The following is a 17,210-nucleotide window of genomic DNA, read 5'->3' as shown; positions in this document are numbered from 1 at the left end:
GCTCATCTTAATCACGGATAAATACTGCATCCTAAACTGTATTAAAGGGTTCAATGCTGAACTTTGCCGTCTAAAGTCGGGCTGTTGCTTTCGTAGAAAGACACCAGCTACACGGTGGCAACAATGGCATCCAAGTCTCCGCCAGCCCTTCTAGTTTTTTCTTGCTAACTCCTTTATAGCATGCTCCCACAGCCTTGTGCGATGCCAGCCACATGTCACGCTGGTGTCCTTCTACCCGTGCTAAGCAGTGAGAATGGGCAGCTCACGCTTCGTATTAAGCTTTATTTCTTCACGCAGGCCCAATCTGGGACAATGTGAAGCTAAGAAAAAGCCAGTGAAAGAAGTGTTATCAAAAACGAAGACGAAGAAGAGAGATTTTCATCTCGAATTTCTAACCTCCTCGCCTCTGTCGTCTGCCATTTCGCACGGGCGCGTTCTTTTCAACGCGACGCTTCTGGGAAGGGTAAGGGAGAGGAAGTGATTTAAGCGACTCCGAGCGACGGCGCGGCTTTTTAAAGAGAAAGCCAACAGGCGGCAACACGGCGTCCCGTCGAAGGCACGTTGTAATGAGTGAAATACACCTGCTGCGGAAGCAAGCCACCGCCTGCTCGTCGCGACCGAGGAGCTCACAAAGGCGTTGCGCGCGCCCCCCGAAAAAGGAACGAATGAGACTTTGTTTGCCGGTTTCACTTCTCGTCAATGCACACTCGTGCGACCGCTGTGGGAGCATGCTATAAAGGAGTTAGCAAGAAAAACTAGAAGGGCTGGCGGAGACTTGGATGCCATTGTTGGCCACCGTGTTTGCTTGTTTTGTTCCATTACTCCCGTTCTGCTTTTCCTCGCCGCGTACCCTCGCCTAGCAGCTCGTCGAAACTCCCGAATGTGAGGTGTCGTCGGAGTGGTGTGGACAGCTCTGGTTTGCAAGCGTGAAGGACACATTCCTAACCGACCGTACTGTCGAGGACACTCTGGAAGCCAGATGCTATCGTGCACATCCGGGATTCTGGCAGAAACTTAGCAGGCAACAACCTCGGTCCGTGCGAAGACGGTGCTGGGACGATTAAGCGCGGGGAACTCTGGCCAAGCCAAGCCGGGACATCGCCGTCGTCGAAGACGGCGTCTTCTCTACTCTTTGGAATTGCGTCACTCCTGCGAGAGTTTGGCCCCGCCTATTCGCTTTTCGTGAAGCGTCCAGCAAGGTGACGATAGAGGCAGCCAAAGAATGTGTTTTGACCGCTGAGAATTGTGGACCCACATGGGGGCGTTTTCCATAGCTGTGATTATTAGTATAGTGAAACTAAAGTACAACCAATATCGTTGGCTAGCAGGATAAATGTTTCATAGAAATAGATTTACGATAGTACAACTCGAGTTGTAAAACTTTATTACATGGCAACGAATCTCTACTTATTTCAGACGTATTAACAGTGTTTGTGATTGGGCGGTGGGATATCTGAGCGACTTCGTATAATTAACGTTCAAGATGCAAAGCGAACGCAACGGTTCTTGCAGCCTTCTCTTCCGCAGGCATTACATGTTATATTTTTAAATACGATGTTTGAAATAATATAGTGAAGTGATCGAATTTTTCTACTAGATTGATTTTGTCTCTTCATTTGCGTATACAGAATTTATTCTACGTGTTTAGGGTGTATTATGAATCACAGCTAGAAAATAGGCGGAGCGTTATCTCAAGAGGAAGCTTTACTTAAGAAGGTTCCTATCTAAATACATGGGAAGTGCGAAATTGTTTTGCTCGGTGTCGACTTACTGAATTCATTAAGGTTTATTACATTTAAAAGAAAAAAAGCTAAAATCTACCGACAGAAGGCAGTACATTTCTAAGGTAGGCTATCAATTGAATCAATTATTCTTTAGAACTGTCAATAATAAAAAAGTATCATTTTAACAACTAGGTAACTCAGCAATAAAAACTATAATACAATTATGTAAACCACACCTGTTAACGCACCTAAAGGAGGCAAAACTGACACGCCATACGCCACTCTGAAGTGTACCACTAATTTGTCAGTAGTAATATTGCAAAACCCTCGTTAACGCTGTAAAAGTTTCGCGTAAGCTGCCAGCTAACATATCCAGTTTCTTTCTCTACATCAGAGGGTTTAACACATTCAGTTTAAAGAACTGCGATATCTGGTTTTGCGCAGAGTTACGGTTTTGTGAACATTGTGCTTCAGCTTCATTTTTTTAAGCTTTCGATTTTTGGAATTTTTTTTAGTAAACACTTGATATCTTAAATTAATACGTAACTTACTACAGTAGCTAGAATTTTGCTTTGTTGCTTAACTGCACCATTTTTTTAATTGGTCTAGCGGTTGTAAAATGGGATACTTTCAGGCGTCCCACATGTATTTGAATAGGGCAAATCGCTGTTGGCCCCGAGGTAATTAGGTTCCTTATAACAGTTCCCGGGAATTATTGCGCAAATGCGTTTCCTCTTAGAGCTGCCGTACTGAGCCCAAATGTGCTGCGTTGACTGGGCGTATGTAAATCATTAAAGGCCCAAAAGCTGTCCTTTTGAAAAGCAAACCTAAATTCAGTTTTAGAGAGGCGAAGTATTCATTGCTTTCTGAGTGAGTGATTTAAACGATGCATGAAGTGCCAGCGAAATCACCAGCCTTGTATGCCAAAAGGAACACACTTCTTTCTCCGGAACAAAGTGGTAAGCTCTAGCTTGCTCGAGAAAGTGAGAGTAGCATAGAAAAAGCAGTTTTATGAAAGGGTTGTGTGGAAAGCAGTATATACTATACCTGCTTCAGTAGCAAATAGCTATTCAATCTGCTACAGCACCTCAATAGACGAAGCACCAGCCAACAGCTCAACATGGGACAAAGAAGTCAAGCTAATAAGCCACATCATCTAGAATGCATTGTTGTTAACTACCATGTAGGTACGAAGGTAAGCATGCTACGTAGTAGTTTATGCCGGTTAAATGTGATCCACTCAGTTCGTATCCGCCATTGACTACAGCTGACACGACATGAAGTCCTCCAAACTACTCATTTACGCATAGATGGCTGTTGAAATCGTTATCGAATTTTTTTTCACCGATAGATTTCTAGAGATGCTGCCTTTATATTCCCTTCGTTATGAGTTAGATGGTTCCTTTAGGGCTAAACCGTGCTGTACGGTCTAATTTTCTGCATTTAAATATTAACCATTAATCTAAAAGTGAAGAAGTAAAATTAAATAATGGTGTATTTTGACGGTTTTGACATTTGCACTGTGTTTATGGCATGCTTTGGGCTCAAACAATAAAATTGTGAAATCGTGAAAAGCGTGAAAGAAGCCCGCGAATACACGCAGAATTGCCGCGTCACTGGCCGCTCGAGCCACATTGCGTGTATTCGCGGGCTTCTTTCACGGTCGGAAAAACACTTTTATGTAGCACGTATTGAGCAACAGAAAAATTACTGGCGGCTACTCCACTGTATTGGAAACAACATGAACTAGGTTTTCTTCGAGTAACGCAATTGCTCTTTTTTTTTAAAATCTTGGTGCATATGATAGTTGGGACACCCTGTATATATGAAAGTGTACTTAGTGTAGCAAGTTGGCCTTCATGCGCTTTATTATTGCAACTATATGGACATCCAAGCGCATGTCTGCCGCCGTCGCCGTGACGTTCCGTATAAAGTCCAAGGGCGATAACATCGTTGCCGCGCGCCGTATGCTGTACGTGCGAGTGAAAGCGCGCGAGGGGAGAAGACGAGCGCTGCTCAATCTGGCGCGCGCAAGAGAGGTAAGCTGACAGCAAACTCGCCGTCTTCCGTCGAGCGAAAGGCCGTGGGACGTTGGGAGGGAGGGAGGGGAGTGGTGTTTTACGGTGGCACCAACTGCGTACTTTGCGCGCGCCTTATCTTCAAAGCGATCTACAGGGGGCTCATACCTTCGTGTGTGCGGCGTTCTCATTCCTCGGTTTGCGTTGAAGCGATAGACAGCACGAAGGTCATTTCGCTCACTGCTGCCGTCGCGCTTGCTCACGCCAGCGTTTTCACAGCGAGAGTTTGCGGTCATCGAGTGTGATGTGTTCATGTTTGCCTGTGTGCGCTGACACCATGCTTTGTTAATTTAGTTAGTATGCGAATATTTCAATGTTTATAGGGCCGATAAAACCACTGTCCTTAGTTCGTATAGCTTTCTACTAAATTGCTATCGCAATCGATGCTTCGCTTTAGAGCGAAACTGCGGCGTTTTTTGTTTTAAATCCTGTTTGACGAATTGTGGGAAGGGGAAAAGAGTGTGGCGATGGCCGCCTGTGCACGTAGCTGGCGCTTGTGTGGTTATAACGTCAAGCGCGTCAGAGGTGGTCGCGCGGCTGCACCAGGGATTGCGGCAGATCTATGGGAGGTGCGGTGAGCGTGGCGGCGCTTGTGTCGGCGTAGTGTGGGGCCATATGAAAAATATGTATGATTTCATAATGTACGCAGCCTATTTATGCAGCCCATGTATACAGCCTAAAGAGCTTTGCTGGTAATCCGTTCCCACATGAATGTTGCGGCCCCACGAATTTAGTTTCAGTGGCACAGCATGCAGTTTTGCATTCGTGGATATTAGCTTAAAGGAGGTGTAGAAAGACTAAATAAATTGAAGATAGGTTATTTATGTTGTGGTTTCGCAAAATATTAATTAGACATGCAGACAAAGCCTAGAGATTAACCAGAGCAATCATGCAGGCTTTTCAAGATAGCATATGTTAGCAGCGGCTTCGTAGATTCGGCTCCATTGGCAGCGCTAGGATCGTTCTATGCACGTAGTCGCATTTTGTGGCAAAGTTCTGCTATGTCAGAGTGATGTTAAATAATACCTTTTATTGCGATAACAATTATACGAGCTCTTACGATCATAGGACTCCTTTTAACAGCGGAGCCATTCTTAGTCGAGCGTGCGCCGTCAATGATGGCGCCGTCACGCAGAAACAGAGCCGGAGAGGACACGTGACCCGTTCGCCGGTAGGAGAGGAGCCGAATAATCGGAGCGCGTGCCGGGGAGGAGGAGAGGCACCGGGGTATAATAGCAGGTGTTTGAGCCGCGCGCTCTTCGCACAATGGACGACGCTCGGCGTGAGCGGCGTTCATCGGCCACGAAGCAAAAGCGGCGTCCAGAACACGTGCCACGAAGTGAAAACTGTCAAAACAGCGGAGATGTGGTCGTTCCTTCGATCTAAAACGAAGACTACCACAGCGAAAAAAATAGAAACTAGGTGACAATCGCACAAAGAGAACGACAACAGCTCCGCTGTTTCGACAGATTTCACTTCATGGAACTGGCTGTATTTTTTATTGTGATAGCAATTATATGGACACTCCAAGCGGATTTCTGCCGTCGCCATCGCCGTGAGGTTCCGTATAAAGTCCAAGGGCGATAAAATCATCGCCGCGCGCCGTATGCTGTATGTGCGAGGGAGGCACATACAGCGCGCGAGGGGCGCGCGCGTGCTTTCACGGAGAGCAAACGCACGGCGGAGAGCAAACGCGACGTCTCCGTCGCGTGAAAGGCCGTGGGGGGGGGGGGGGGAGAAGCGAGGGAGGGGGCGCGCCGTTGTGACCCGGCGCAAAGGGATCTTGCGATTCAATCTCGCGCTTGACAGGAGGAAAGTGTAATGCAACGCGGGAGGGAGGAGGTGCGGCTTCTACTCTGCCAACAACTGCCCACTTGTACCATGCGCTGCTGCGAGCGGTCGCGCGCACCGTATCTTGAAAACGATCTGCACACAGCTCCTACCTTTGTATAAACTGTACTTTCGCCGCTCAGTTTCCGTTGAAGCGATAGACTGCACGAACCTTCGCTCACTGCTGCTGCCGCGCTTACTCACGCCAGCGTTTTGACAGCGGCTGTCTGCGCTCATCGAGTGTGATCTATTCATGCTTGCTTGTGCGCGCTGACACCATACTTGTTAATTCAGTTACAAGCGAAAGTGTCCAAGTTTATACAGCCGATAAAACTAGTATCCTTACTACGTATAGCTGTCTACTAATTTGCTATTGCAATTGATGCTTTGTCTTTCGGGCGAAACGGCGACTTTTTAGTGGCACAAGTATCGAGTGACACTCTTGTTTTTTGAGCAGGAACTTCCGGTTAGGGACTGACTTCCGGTTTGTCACAGAGGTGGGACGAACTTAAAAATAAATCATAAGAAATAAAGACAGGTAGATATCGATGGTTCTACTTATGGTTGATGATAGATATGACATCAGAGCACAGGTTTAGTACACTAAACAGCTAATTGACAGGAATAATTAGAAACAATAAGGAAATATAATTGCTGTGCACCAAAGCACGCAATCGTACACCGCGTCAGTACAAGTTCCCGTGAAGCTCCAATACCACAAGTGACGTCACATTTAAACAAGGGGTACCCGCTCATTACTAATTAAAATAAGAACAAGGTAATTAGAGCTACACACCACCTGACACAGAGTGAACGCCTGCCTAGCACGTGGAGGGGTGACGGCACTCCCTCCTCTCTCGCTTCTCTCCCGGCGCGCACCTGCTCCGTCGCTCACTCGCGCGCGCCAGCTGCGCGCCGGCGCTCGTTACATGCTCTCACGTCAGCGGCGGAGGGGCGCGTAAGGTGCGCTTCGTGCGCCGTTCACTAGGGGGCTACTCGTCGCGCCCGCCTCGCCCTCCTCCGCTCCCTCACCCGCTCCTCTGTGCGAGGCCGTTTCCCTCCAGTTCCGTTCGTCGCTCCTCCGAGCTCGCTTTCCCGCCCTACACCAGGGTACACCAACGCCGAGGTGCGAGTGCCACTAGCAGACACCTAAGTCAAGGATTAGGGTCATTTCTCATTTTTTTATGTTACCATGTTCAAAAGGCTTTCGACGGTGCAAGCGGCACGTGTCCACGAGATAGCCGAGGCATCAAAAGTTTGCTCCCATCTCGTTTCTCAGAATAGCCTATATGAAATGAATCACTGATCATAAATCGACTTATTAAAAAATTAATTACAATAATATCAACACTACCATGCCACATGTTGGCTGTGCAGGCATTGCCGCAAACACAATTGTCGAATGGGGCAGACACTACATGCAGTATAACGTAATCTCATCGTTGTTCGTAGCCTCAAGGACAAGGTAAGGCTGGAACTTAACACCTTCAAGTTTAAGCAGAATATAGGAGGCCATTTCGGTGGTGCTCTATAGGTTTATTTAGTTTCTGATACTTGAGTGTTCCACTGTATTACCTCGAACTTTCTGGCTGTATTGGTTGCGGTACAGATAATTCACGAGTATATTCGTATCGTTACTGGCTTGCTGCAAAATATAAGAACCGTGTCTTGAGCTTTACTGCAGTTCATTTCTCATCTTCTTTCCTCCTTCAGTGCAACTGAAAAAGACGCAACACAGTCAGGAAACGACAGGCGCAAGGAAATGCCTGTAAATGTAAAGAAAGATTTAACTGTATCAGCATTCTTTGCAGAAGCAGCGAGGTGCTGGCAGGAGAAATGTTGGCGATAAGAAAAATATATATCTGTATTAGCGATACGTCAGTGATGTTATGTTTGATATTCACCGATGTAGGGTGGTATGATGCGTGGAACCTTGCCGCGCACATGTGACCAGGCTATATTTAGCGATAAGAAGAAAGTTCGTTGCGAGTGATTCCCTTTCCTTTCGCCTTGCCTTTTCCTTGATGTGTTGCATCTTTTTCGTTGTATGAGGCATGTACCAACCAGCCCAACAAGTTTTATTAGGATTATTTAATCCTACCTGCCATGGCGTTTGAGAGTAAATTTAAGCTAAGGTGAAGTTCTTATTCAGCAATTACAACCTCGAAATGGCACCTTTTCATATACTAATACCCTTTAGCGTAGGCTGAACATCATCAGTTTAAAAAAGAAAACAATATGGGCGATTTAAAGTGAGCTTCTAAATAATATTACTGCTTTCACGTTTCCGAATTATAGCCCTTGCTCTACTTTCGCAAAAATTATATCGTTCCAAGAAAAGGGCAACTGAAAACTGACAATTTGACTTAGAGAAAGAAGTTCTTTATGAAAGCCGTAGATGTTAGAATTGCGAAATGCTTATCATGCTACTCCAGATTTCTGTGGTACGATATGCGATAAAAATTGTAAGTAAACAAATAAATAAATCAAGACATACGAATGGGCAATATATGCAGTAATAATTGCTGTAAAATCTAAAAGAAAATACTGTAAAATAGGTAGCTAGAAAGTGTTTTCTATACTTCTTTTTATTGGACGCACTGCCATTTTCGACTATATTCGCATGCATGAAGACTGCAATAAATAAAAAAAAAAACTACCTCAGACTTCATAGTCTCGCCCTTTTCATGCGCAGAGTCATGCGGAGGCACCCGAACAGAGACAAGGCCTGAGTGACAAAGTTTAAGGCAATACGATCAAGAAAACCACTGCTGCTGCTGTAGAAGGGGCAGGAGTAAACAGCCATGAATAGGGGAGTGTTTCTAGCACCATTTGCCGCGACCTTGACGCTGCTGCTAAACCGGGTGGCATGCCAGCCTCAATGTGACATGAACGGTTGTGCCGATCAGTGCACGTCACTCGGGGCTGTACGGTGGAGTTGCGAAGAGGAAGGGTGTCTCTGCACGTTTCCACTGGAAGACGCCAAGGTTCTGTGTAAAGGTGGAGGTGGTGGCGGCGGTGGCGGCGGTGGCGGAGCAGGTGGTGGCAGTGACGGCGGAAGCGGTGGCGCTGGCGTCACGGGCGATGGTGACAATAGTGGTGGCGAAGGTGGAGGAAGCGACCGTGACAAGCAGAAGAAAAAGGGTCAAGACGATGATGACGACGAAGACGACGATGGCGGGTCAATAGACACTGGTACATCCAGCGAAGAAGGTGGCAATAACAAGCACACCAAGGCTCCCGGTCAGTATAGCTAAACTTTTCCCACGGTAGCGTTCTTCAAGTTTTGGTAGGTCTTCCGTGAGCAGCACTGGCAGGCAGGACAGAGAAGAAAACGCGATGACGGGTCCCTCTGGGACTTATAAGTGCTAGTATCACCTTTATGCAGTCTAACCTCGATTTAAAGAAACCCGATTCTACGAAGGTTTCGACTTAACAAAGTTCACTTTCGAATCTCGTATGCGCTGTTTCGCTCTTTGTAACTGATGCAAATCAGGAACAGGGCGGGACCACGGAACAGGACAGTCTCAGAGCGCTTATGCTGTTCAGGCGTATCCGTGTCTTCTTTGAGCTCGTTCAACTTTACTGAAATTATTATGTTGTCCACAAGAGTTCTTAGTCATTTAAATTTAGTGAATATCTCGATATTACAAAATAATTCTGGGTCTCATAAATTTCGTTAAATCGCGGTTTACGTGTATGTCCTTCCGAGTGTACTTGCATTAAGGTATCGGTACACAAAAGTAAAGAAAAAGTTTGAAAAGACAAAAAAAAATTACGCAGTAACTCCCGTGGGAGTTTTCTAAGTATGCGTAAGGATTGTGCTACTTGCTCATCTCCACGCAGCTCGGTGTCATTACCAATGTTATGAAACTTGATCCGACCAGTACAAATGACAGCGCTGCGGCGACACGAATTGCTGCCGACGACTACTGCAGGTGGCGGTGCCAGGTGCGCTGATGACGTTCCGATCATTATAAGCCGTTATGGCTCTTTAGCGCCTTATCTATCCACGTCGAACCATTATGAACCGTGATCAACCGCACTCCGGTGGTGGCTGCGTCTGGCGCGGCCGCGAGGGCCGTATCTTCAAAGCGATCTGCGATGGCGACAGAGAGCGCCGAGGCTGACAGACCTGTGCGCTCTGTGTTCTCGCCGCGGAGTTCGCGTTGAAGAGAGACGCGCGGGCCCCAATCTTGAAAATGATCTGCGATGGGGGCTGAGTGCGGCGAGTGCTGACAGCTTCGTGTGCTCTGTGTTCTCGCCGCGTTGAAGCGACAGGCCGCACGAAGGTGAATTCACTCGCTGCTGCGGGCGCTATCTTGAAAGCGATCGTCTTACGTAACGGACGGACGGATGGTCGGCTTTTCTCGTTGGGTAAGCATAGAAATGCTTACGAATATCTAAAGCAAACGCTGCGAATAACCTCGCAAATCAGGCAGTTGTGAAACCAACAAGAGGTAGTTTTAAGATAGCTGCCCTATAATTTTGCGTCAGTAGAAATTTAAATCAACCACTGATCTTACGCGTGTGCTGAGTTTGTTAATGCTTGCTGTTTTACAATTTCTCACGGGAGCTAGGCTTTCCATAGGCTATTATACGCGACTTTGCAAGCCGATCTTGTAGGCATGATTGATTCAATGAATTCGCTAATTCTCTGGTCTAGGTGGCAGTAAGAAAAGCAAAGGAACTACCAAGAGCCCAGCGAACAGCGGGAAGAAACCACCAGGACACGGTGGCAAGCCTGGTCAGGACACCAGCAAAGGAGGTGGGAGTGGCGATAAGGCTGAACAGCCCCCAGGCGGCACGCAATCTAGCAAGGGTAGCAGCACGCCAACCACCAGTGCGGAGGACTATGGACAAAAAGATTACGGCCAGAAGGACTACGGAGTCAAGGCCAGAGGTGCCCACGATGAACTCATGCCCCGAAAGGCACTGGAACCGGACCGTGGTGCCAGTAGTGACGATAAGGGCGGGAAGATGCACATGCCGTTCGTCGTCAGAAGTTTACACAGGCCACTGTCCCCCAAGCAGGTGATGGAGCAGCTCAAACGACAGAAGGGGGACATTCCCATGAAGGAGATCCAGGAATTCTTGAAGAAGGGAGGGCGTTAATAAAGACGCTTATGGGGGAAGTGCAGGTTGGCACGTTTCGTTGCGGTATCTTCTCGAGAGGGTAGCAGATGGAGAGCTCTCAACAGGTTCCAAAGGTGAGCATTGAGTCGGCGAGGAAAATGTCGTGACGTGACTTTATTAGTGGCACGAGCACCGAGTGACACTCTAGTTTCTTGCGCAGGAACTTCCGGTTAGGGACCGACTTCCGGTTTGTCACAGAGGTGGAACGAAATTAAAAATAAATCATAAAAATAAAAACAGGTAGATATCGATGGTTCTACTTAAGGTTGATGATAGATATGACATCAGAGCACAGGTTTAGTACAGTAAAAAGCTCATTAAGTGTCAGAAAAATAGATACAATTCAGGAAAGTCTAATTGCCTTACACCAAAGCACACAATCGTACACTTTGGATACCCACTGCATCAGTACAGGTTCCCATGAAACTCCAAGACCAGAAGTGACGCCATCAGTGACGTCACACCTAAGCCAGGGGTACCCGAATATTACTAATTAAAATAAAAACAAGGTAATTAGAGCTACACACCACCTGACACAGAATGAACGCCTGCCTAACACAGCGGAGGGGTGGCATAACTCCCTCCATTCTCGCTTCTCCTCTCCCGGTGCGCACCTGTTCCCTCGCTCGCGCCAGCTGAGCGACGGCGCTCGTTGCATGCTCTCACATCAGCGGTGGAGGGGTGCGTAAGGTGCGCTTCGTGCGCCGTCCGCTAGGGGGCTACGCATCACGCCCTCCTCGCCCTCCTTCGTTCCCTCGCCCGCTCCTCTGTGCGGGGCGGTTTCCCGCCAGTTCCGTTCGCTCGCTCCTCCGAGCTCGCTTTCCCGCCCTACACCAGGGTACACCAACGCCGAGGTGCGAGTGCCACTAGCATACACCTAAGTCAAGGATTAGGGTCATTTCTCATTTTTGAATAGCTATTTCGGGTGCAAAGTTTTTATGAACAAGTTAAATTTTTTGAGGGCAGTTATCAAAAGTGCTATACGGGATGGACTATACTCGCGGATTGAAACGCGTCAATGTAGCTAGGGCTAACTGATGCAGACATTTTCGTCTCCACCATCTGCAGTTCCTGTGACACCGGCATAATTTTCGCTCGTACACTTAGGTTAGAGTCAACACCTTCATTGTAATCATAATTGGCAACGACATTTTTATTTATTGCTGAAATGCTGCCGACCTCTGATACCAGGCCTTAGGCAAGAGTGGGTCATACAATGAAAAAACATAGGTATTGGTAATAATAATAATAAGAAAATTAAGGAAATGTTACACATTTGTGAAATGTCAAGGCAAAAGCCTGATTGCACACTTGCCAAACGTTTTGTCCCGATTAAGACACGTTTATAAAGAATTGTGGTAACGCTACATTGGAGCGCACGACAGATCTCACCGAAATCGCCGCACCTACTGGTAATGGGCCAGTGCCGTCAGTGCTTTCGCAGAGGAAGGGACAGTGTGGGAACGCTGGCATGATGAGCGGCATCGGAGCCAGCGGTGGAAGAAGACGACGACGAACGCGCGAGCAGTGGCACTAGCGCATCTCTGTGACCACGTGACGTGTGCCCTCAGGCACACATTTGACACTAGAGCAGCCGTGGCGTCAGGTAAGCGTGCTTGTCTCGCTTCCCGGAGGTCCGGGTTCGATTCCCACCCAGACTGAAATGTGACAAATTTTCTTTCAAAGCCGCTAATTTACTTTGTTTACAGGGACCTCGCTGAGAAATGTGCCGTCAATCCGAGCATTTGTTGTCGAGACCTTATTCTTTGCGGTGTCAGCCATTTTTCGTCACGGCGCAGTTTCATCAAGGTCACCGCCAACATAGACACCTCACGCTTTCGCCTTAATATTAGCGACGCGAAAGCTTGACGCAGTTCTCTCGAGTAGTTGCACATATGGTGCGTTTCCCGGTCCCGTTTCATTCCCTAAGCATAGGGTAGGTTCCCTTCTGATATACAGTATTTGCTTCATAACGACGAACGATAGGTCATGAATTGTCAGCAGTGGCAACTTGTGTTGTACATTTTATTATTTCATTTGAAGGCTCGATGCTGGTCAGATTAATTTGTGTTTAGCGTACATAAACACAGAGGCTTGAGTGAACTCTTTACAAAAGCCTTGGCTGTAATTTCTTTGGCGTACCTGATCTCTGGAGGCCGTATCAAGGTTGGTCGTCATGCTAGACCAATTTGGTTGATTCATTGTATGAAGAGAAATTCTGCAGCTTTGGAAGATTTAGGATTAGGTTATTATTTCGGTCAATTTATTAGGATACGATAACGCGAGTTAAGGTTCGATTTCCAGAAGAATAGTATCAGTGACCCCACCGATTAAAGTGCCTACCACCGGTAGCCACCAAGCAGTGAATAGAAAAACACTGTCGGCCTTAACTTTGGATAGCGCAGGAAGGACGAAAGACAAACAAATACACAATCAAACAAATAAATACACAACGCAAGTGCTTGTCCTCTCTGTGCAGGACAAACGAACAAATATACAGCACAGTCGCTCGTCCACTGTAAGCAGGGCTACCGAACGAATACACAGGATAAGCGCTCGTCGTCTGTACAACGGACAAACGAAAGAATAGACAGGACAAGCGCTCGTCCTACGTATACAGGACAAGTGAACAATTATGCAAGACAAGAACTCATCATCTGTATACAAGAAAAACAAACAAATACCCAGAAGAAGGACTTGTCCACAGTTTACAGGACAAACGAACAAATACACAGGACAATTAGGGCTCATTCTCTGTATAGAGGACAAAAAAAAACACAGAAGTGCTTGTCCTCCGTATCTAGGAAAAACGAACAAATACGAGGACAAGCGGTCGTCCTCTGCATCTAAGACAAACGAACAAATGCACCGGACAAGCGCTGGTTCTCTGTATCCAGGACAAATGCACAATTACACAGGACGGGCGCTCACCCTCTGTATCAAGGACAAACGAACAAATACACATGGCGATCGCTCGTCCTCTATATCCAGGATAAACGAACAATCATACAGGACAAGCGTTCGTCCTCTGTATCCTGGAGAAACGAACAAATACACCGGCGAACCTCGTCCTCTGTATCGGGGAGAAATGAACAAACACACAGGACAATCACTCATCCTCTGTATCCAGGACAAACGAACAAATACATAGGACAAGCGCTCGTCCTCCGTATGCAAAACAAACTAAATAATACACAGGACTACAGCAGGCGAATACGAACACACAAACGAACAAATACACAGGACAAGCGCTCGTCATCTGTATCCAAGCCAATCAAATAACCAGGAAAAGCGCTCATCCTCTGTATACAGGACAAACGAACAAACATACAGGACACTCGCTCGTCCTCTGTATCCAGGACAAACCAGAAATACACAGTATGCCACTCATCCCGTAGACAAACGAACAAATACACAGGACAAGCGCTCGGCCTCTATACGCACAGAGGACGAGCGAAAGGCGGAAGTGCGCTCAGCCTCTGTGCGTATGCAGAGGCCGAACGCTTGTCCTGTGTATTTGTTCGTTTGTCCACGGGATGAGAGCGTGTCCTGTGCATTTCTCGTTTGTCCTGGATACAAAGGTCGAGCTCGTCGTTTCGACGGGCCAGTAGCGATTTTCATCGCGTCGCTGGGCTCTTCCCTGCGCATGCAAGCGAACGTAATATATCAGCGTAAAATGTGCTAGTGTTCTAGGGGTGCGCAAATACTGAAAATCTCGCATAGTAATATGACAGTGTTGGCTATTCGATCCTTATTCGGGAATTCACTATTCCATATTATCCAATATTTGTTTTTGTTTGAATGTAAAAGGTAAGAACATTTAGGGTAAAGGAGCGCAAACACGGGACATACAGATAACCTAGACATGGCATGCGCTCGTTGTGCCTTGGTTTTCTATGTCGTTTGGTTAGAGCCCCTTTACCATGAATCTATACCAACTAGCTGAGATCTCCACTGTCTTATAAAGATATTTATAGGAATCTCGGGGGGAGAACACCGATGCATTTGTTGACTGTTCCATCATTCTGCTGCACAATATTGATTGCTGCGCAGAGGCACCAATTCCTGAGCGAACACACGTGCCAGATAATTACGGCTTAGGCATACCCACTAATACAATATGGATGTCTCGCTTCTAGGCAGCTTCACGATATGTTGTCTGGTTGTATGTATTTACCGCTTTCATTATATGTTGTGTCTCCTTAGTAATTATATTGTATAGTAATTTCATCGCACTGGTTAAATAAAATAACACTATTCGCGCTCGTATCTGGCGAGGCCAGCTGCTGTTCTTTCGTTTCATTATTATAATGTCATGGTGCACTATATATCTGAACGCAAGTGTTTGTCGTATAGAATATATTTAATTGACCCGGCGTTCAGATGTTAACAGAATGAGATGCTTGTATCAAATGAAGTAAATAGTATCTTTATTTGTTTACCAAATTGGCTTCACACTAGCTTTTTATTTTACTTTGCTCGGGAATTAGAAATTATTCGGTATTCCATTCGATGTTTGAAGGCTGTTTTTCTCAAGTATCCTTACTCGATTTGATTGATCATCACCGACACGACAACAGTCTTTTTCTACATCCCGATATTAATAGGTTAATACTGATAAGTATTGCATCAGTTCTGCACTAACCAGTCGACTACCCATCTAAGCTCACAAGCGCCTGCGCTAAAGCGGGCTGGTTATTCAAACGTACACGTATCAGAAAATAAAAATGTGTTCGTATGTATTTGTATTTGCAAAAAAAAAATTAAATCAGACAAGCATCATCAAAAAGAACGAGAGTTACATTTGTGATCGACTGCTCAATTTCTGCTCAAACCGCAAGAAAAGCTTGATAGTGAGGTTGTTTCACTCACTCACATGCTTTTTGAACTGAGCAGGCGCATCCGTCAGGTTACATTGACGTTGAACAAACACTGCTTGTGGGCAAGGGACGTACACGTGGTATTGAGGCACTCTACGCACACGAAACAGCTGGCTGCTAATTACCGCATGCGAGAAACGACCTTCCGCGCCACCTGTTGTTTTCCTTCAAATCATCCGCGTTATTTGTTTACGCGTTCTGAGATGACGTCGTCGAATCTAAACAGCGCACCCGCCGGGATAACTCAGACGCTGCTGGGCACAAGGTGTCTGGTTCGATACCGGCTGCGGTGACCGCATTCCGATTGTGGTGGAAGGCAAAAAAATAAATAAATAAAACCTCTCGTGAGGCGTGAATTGGGTGCACTTTAAAGAAGCGCAGTTGGTCACATTTATACGGGGGTTAACCGCGTTATATGACGTACCTCTTAAACAGATCGTGGGTTCTCGCTCATAAAACCCCCTGATTTTGTTTACAATTTCAAATAAGCGCCTCACAAGAAGGAGACTTATCGGAGCACCACATTTCAGCATGGGCACTATATCTTCAACTGTGAGTCCATAGTCACTCACATGCAGTTGACTTCACTGCGTACGACTAGGAAGTTGTGTGCATACAAGGAAACGCACGTTGTGGGCATATTCGCTGCAGCGTGTACGGATCCAGTGGCACACTGCATGTCGCTAGGCAGTTGCGTGCATCGAAGCAAGTTGTGCGCCTTTCTTTCAGTGTGTACAGCGGCGGCGCACACTTCTTCAGCGTTCAAGCAAACTTTCTTTTAATATAAAATATATCTTTGCATTCGTTCCGCTTTTTAAGTGTTAAAATCTGACCGTAAATTCAGTGTGTGCTGTAGTCGCTTAGGTCACACTACGTTACAAACTTTTCTCGTAATATAAACGAGCGAATCAAGGCAAAAGAAAAGCAAATTCACCAACTCGAAACAAAACGTTAATTTAAACAAAAGACGCAATTTGCCGGCGTTTAGAAGTGCCGAGTTCCAAGACCAGGCGTCTATCCGGGCGCCTCAACGTAAATGAGCTTTGCCGGAGCAGATGCTGCGCAAGACGACTGTTACCGAGTGATTTACTGCGCAAATGCACTGACTTATATTAAATTACTTTATTTTGACAGCAGACAACGGCGCCGACTTGTAGACTGGTGTCGTTGATAAGCCTAACGGTTTGAAGTATGAGTTGGCGCTGTCGCTCACACAGTACGCTATAAAATCTATACTCATAATTAACTGATTCATAATGTCTTTTTTTTTCTTTCTCATTTAATCAACGTACTAGCTCCTTCCCAGACGGCTATGTCATAGTTATAGTCACATTTGTCTCCGTACTAACAGTATCGCCAGGTGACAACCTAATGGTAAATTCGACTGATCTTTAGAATGGGCGCTCTAGAGCGTTCTCGCGAGCGTTGAAATAGAGCGCTCGGGGCACATTTGCCTGGTTCATTCTAAGCGCTACGCTTCAGCTCAGAGTGCTCGGAAGCGCTCTCATGTCTGAGCCTGGGAGCCCGACCGAGATCCGACAAGATTTTGCTTACTTGGCTAC

The 17,210-nt window shown here is 46.4% G+C and overlaps 1 protein-coding gene across 1 annotated transcript; it reads left to right on the top strand.

The window, feature by feature from the left end:
- Nucleotides 1-874: 874 nt before the first annotated feature.
- Nucleotides 875-10,768, top strand: LOC119452782 (keratin, type I cytoskeletal 9). The gene is made up of 3 exons (XM_037714728.2): nucleotides 875-1,199; nucleotides 8,328-8,875; nucleotides 10,299-10,768. The coding sequence occupies exons 2-3, from the start codon at nucleotides 8,437-8,439 to the stop codon at nucleotides 10,745-10,747; spliced, it is 888 nt and encodes a 295-aa protein (XP_037570656.1). The 5' UTR covers nucleotides 875-1,199; nucleotides 8,328-8,436; the 3' UTR covers nucleotides 10,748-10,768.
- Nucleotides 10,769-17,210: the final 6,442 nt, after the last annotated feature.

Source organism: Dermacentor silvarum, chromosome 5, assembly GCF_013339745.2.
Source record: "Dermacentor silvarum isolate Dsil-2018 chromosome 5, BIME_Dsil_1.4, whole genome shotgun sequence".
NCBI lineage: Eukaryota > Metazoa > Arthropoda > Arachnida > Ixodida > Ixodidae > Dermacentor > Dermacentor silvarum.
Note: the sequence above shows the minus strand (reverse complement) of the source record. Positions and strands in the feature narration are given on the sequence as shown.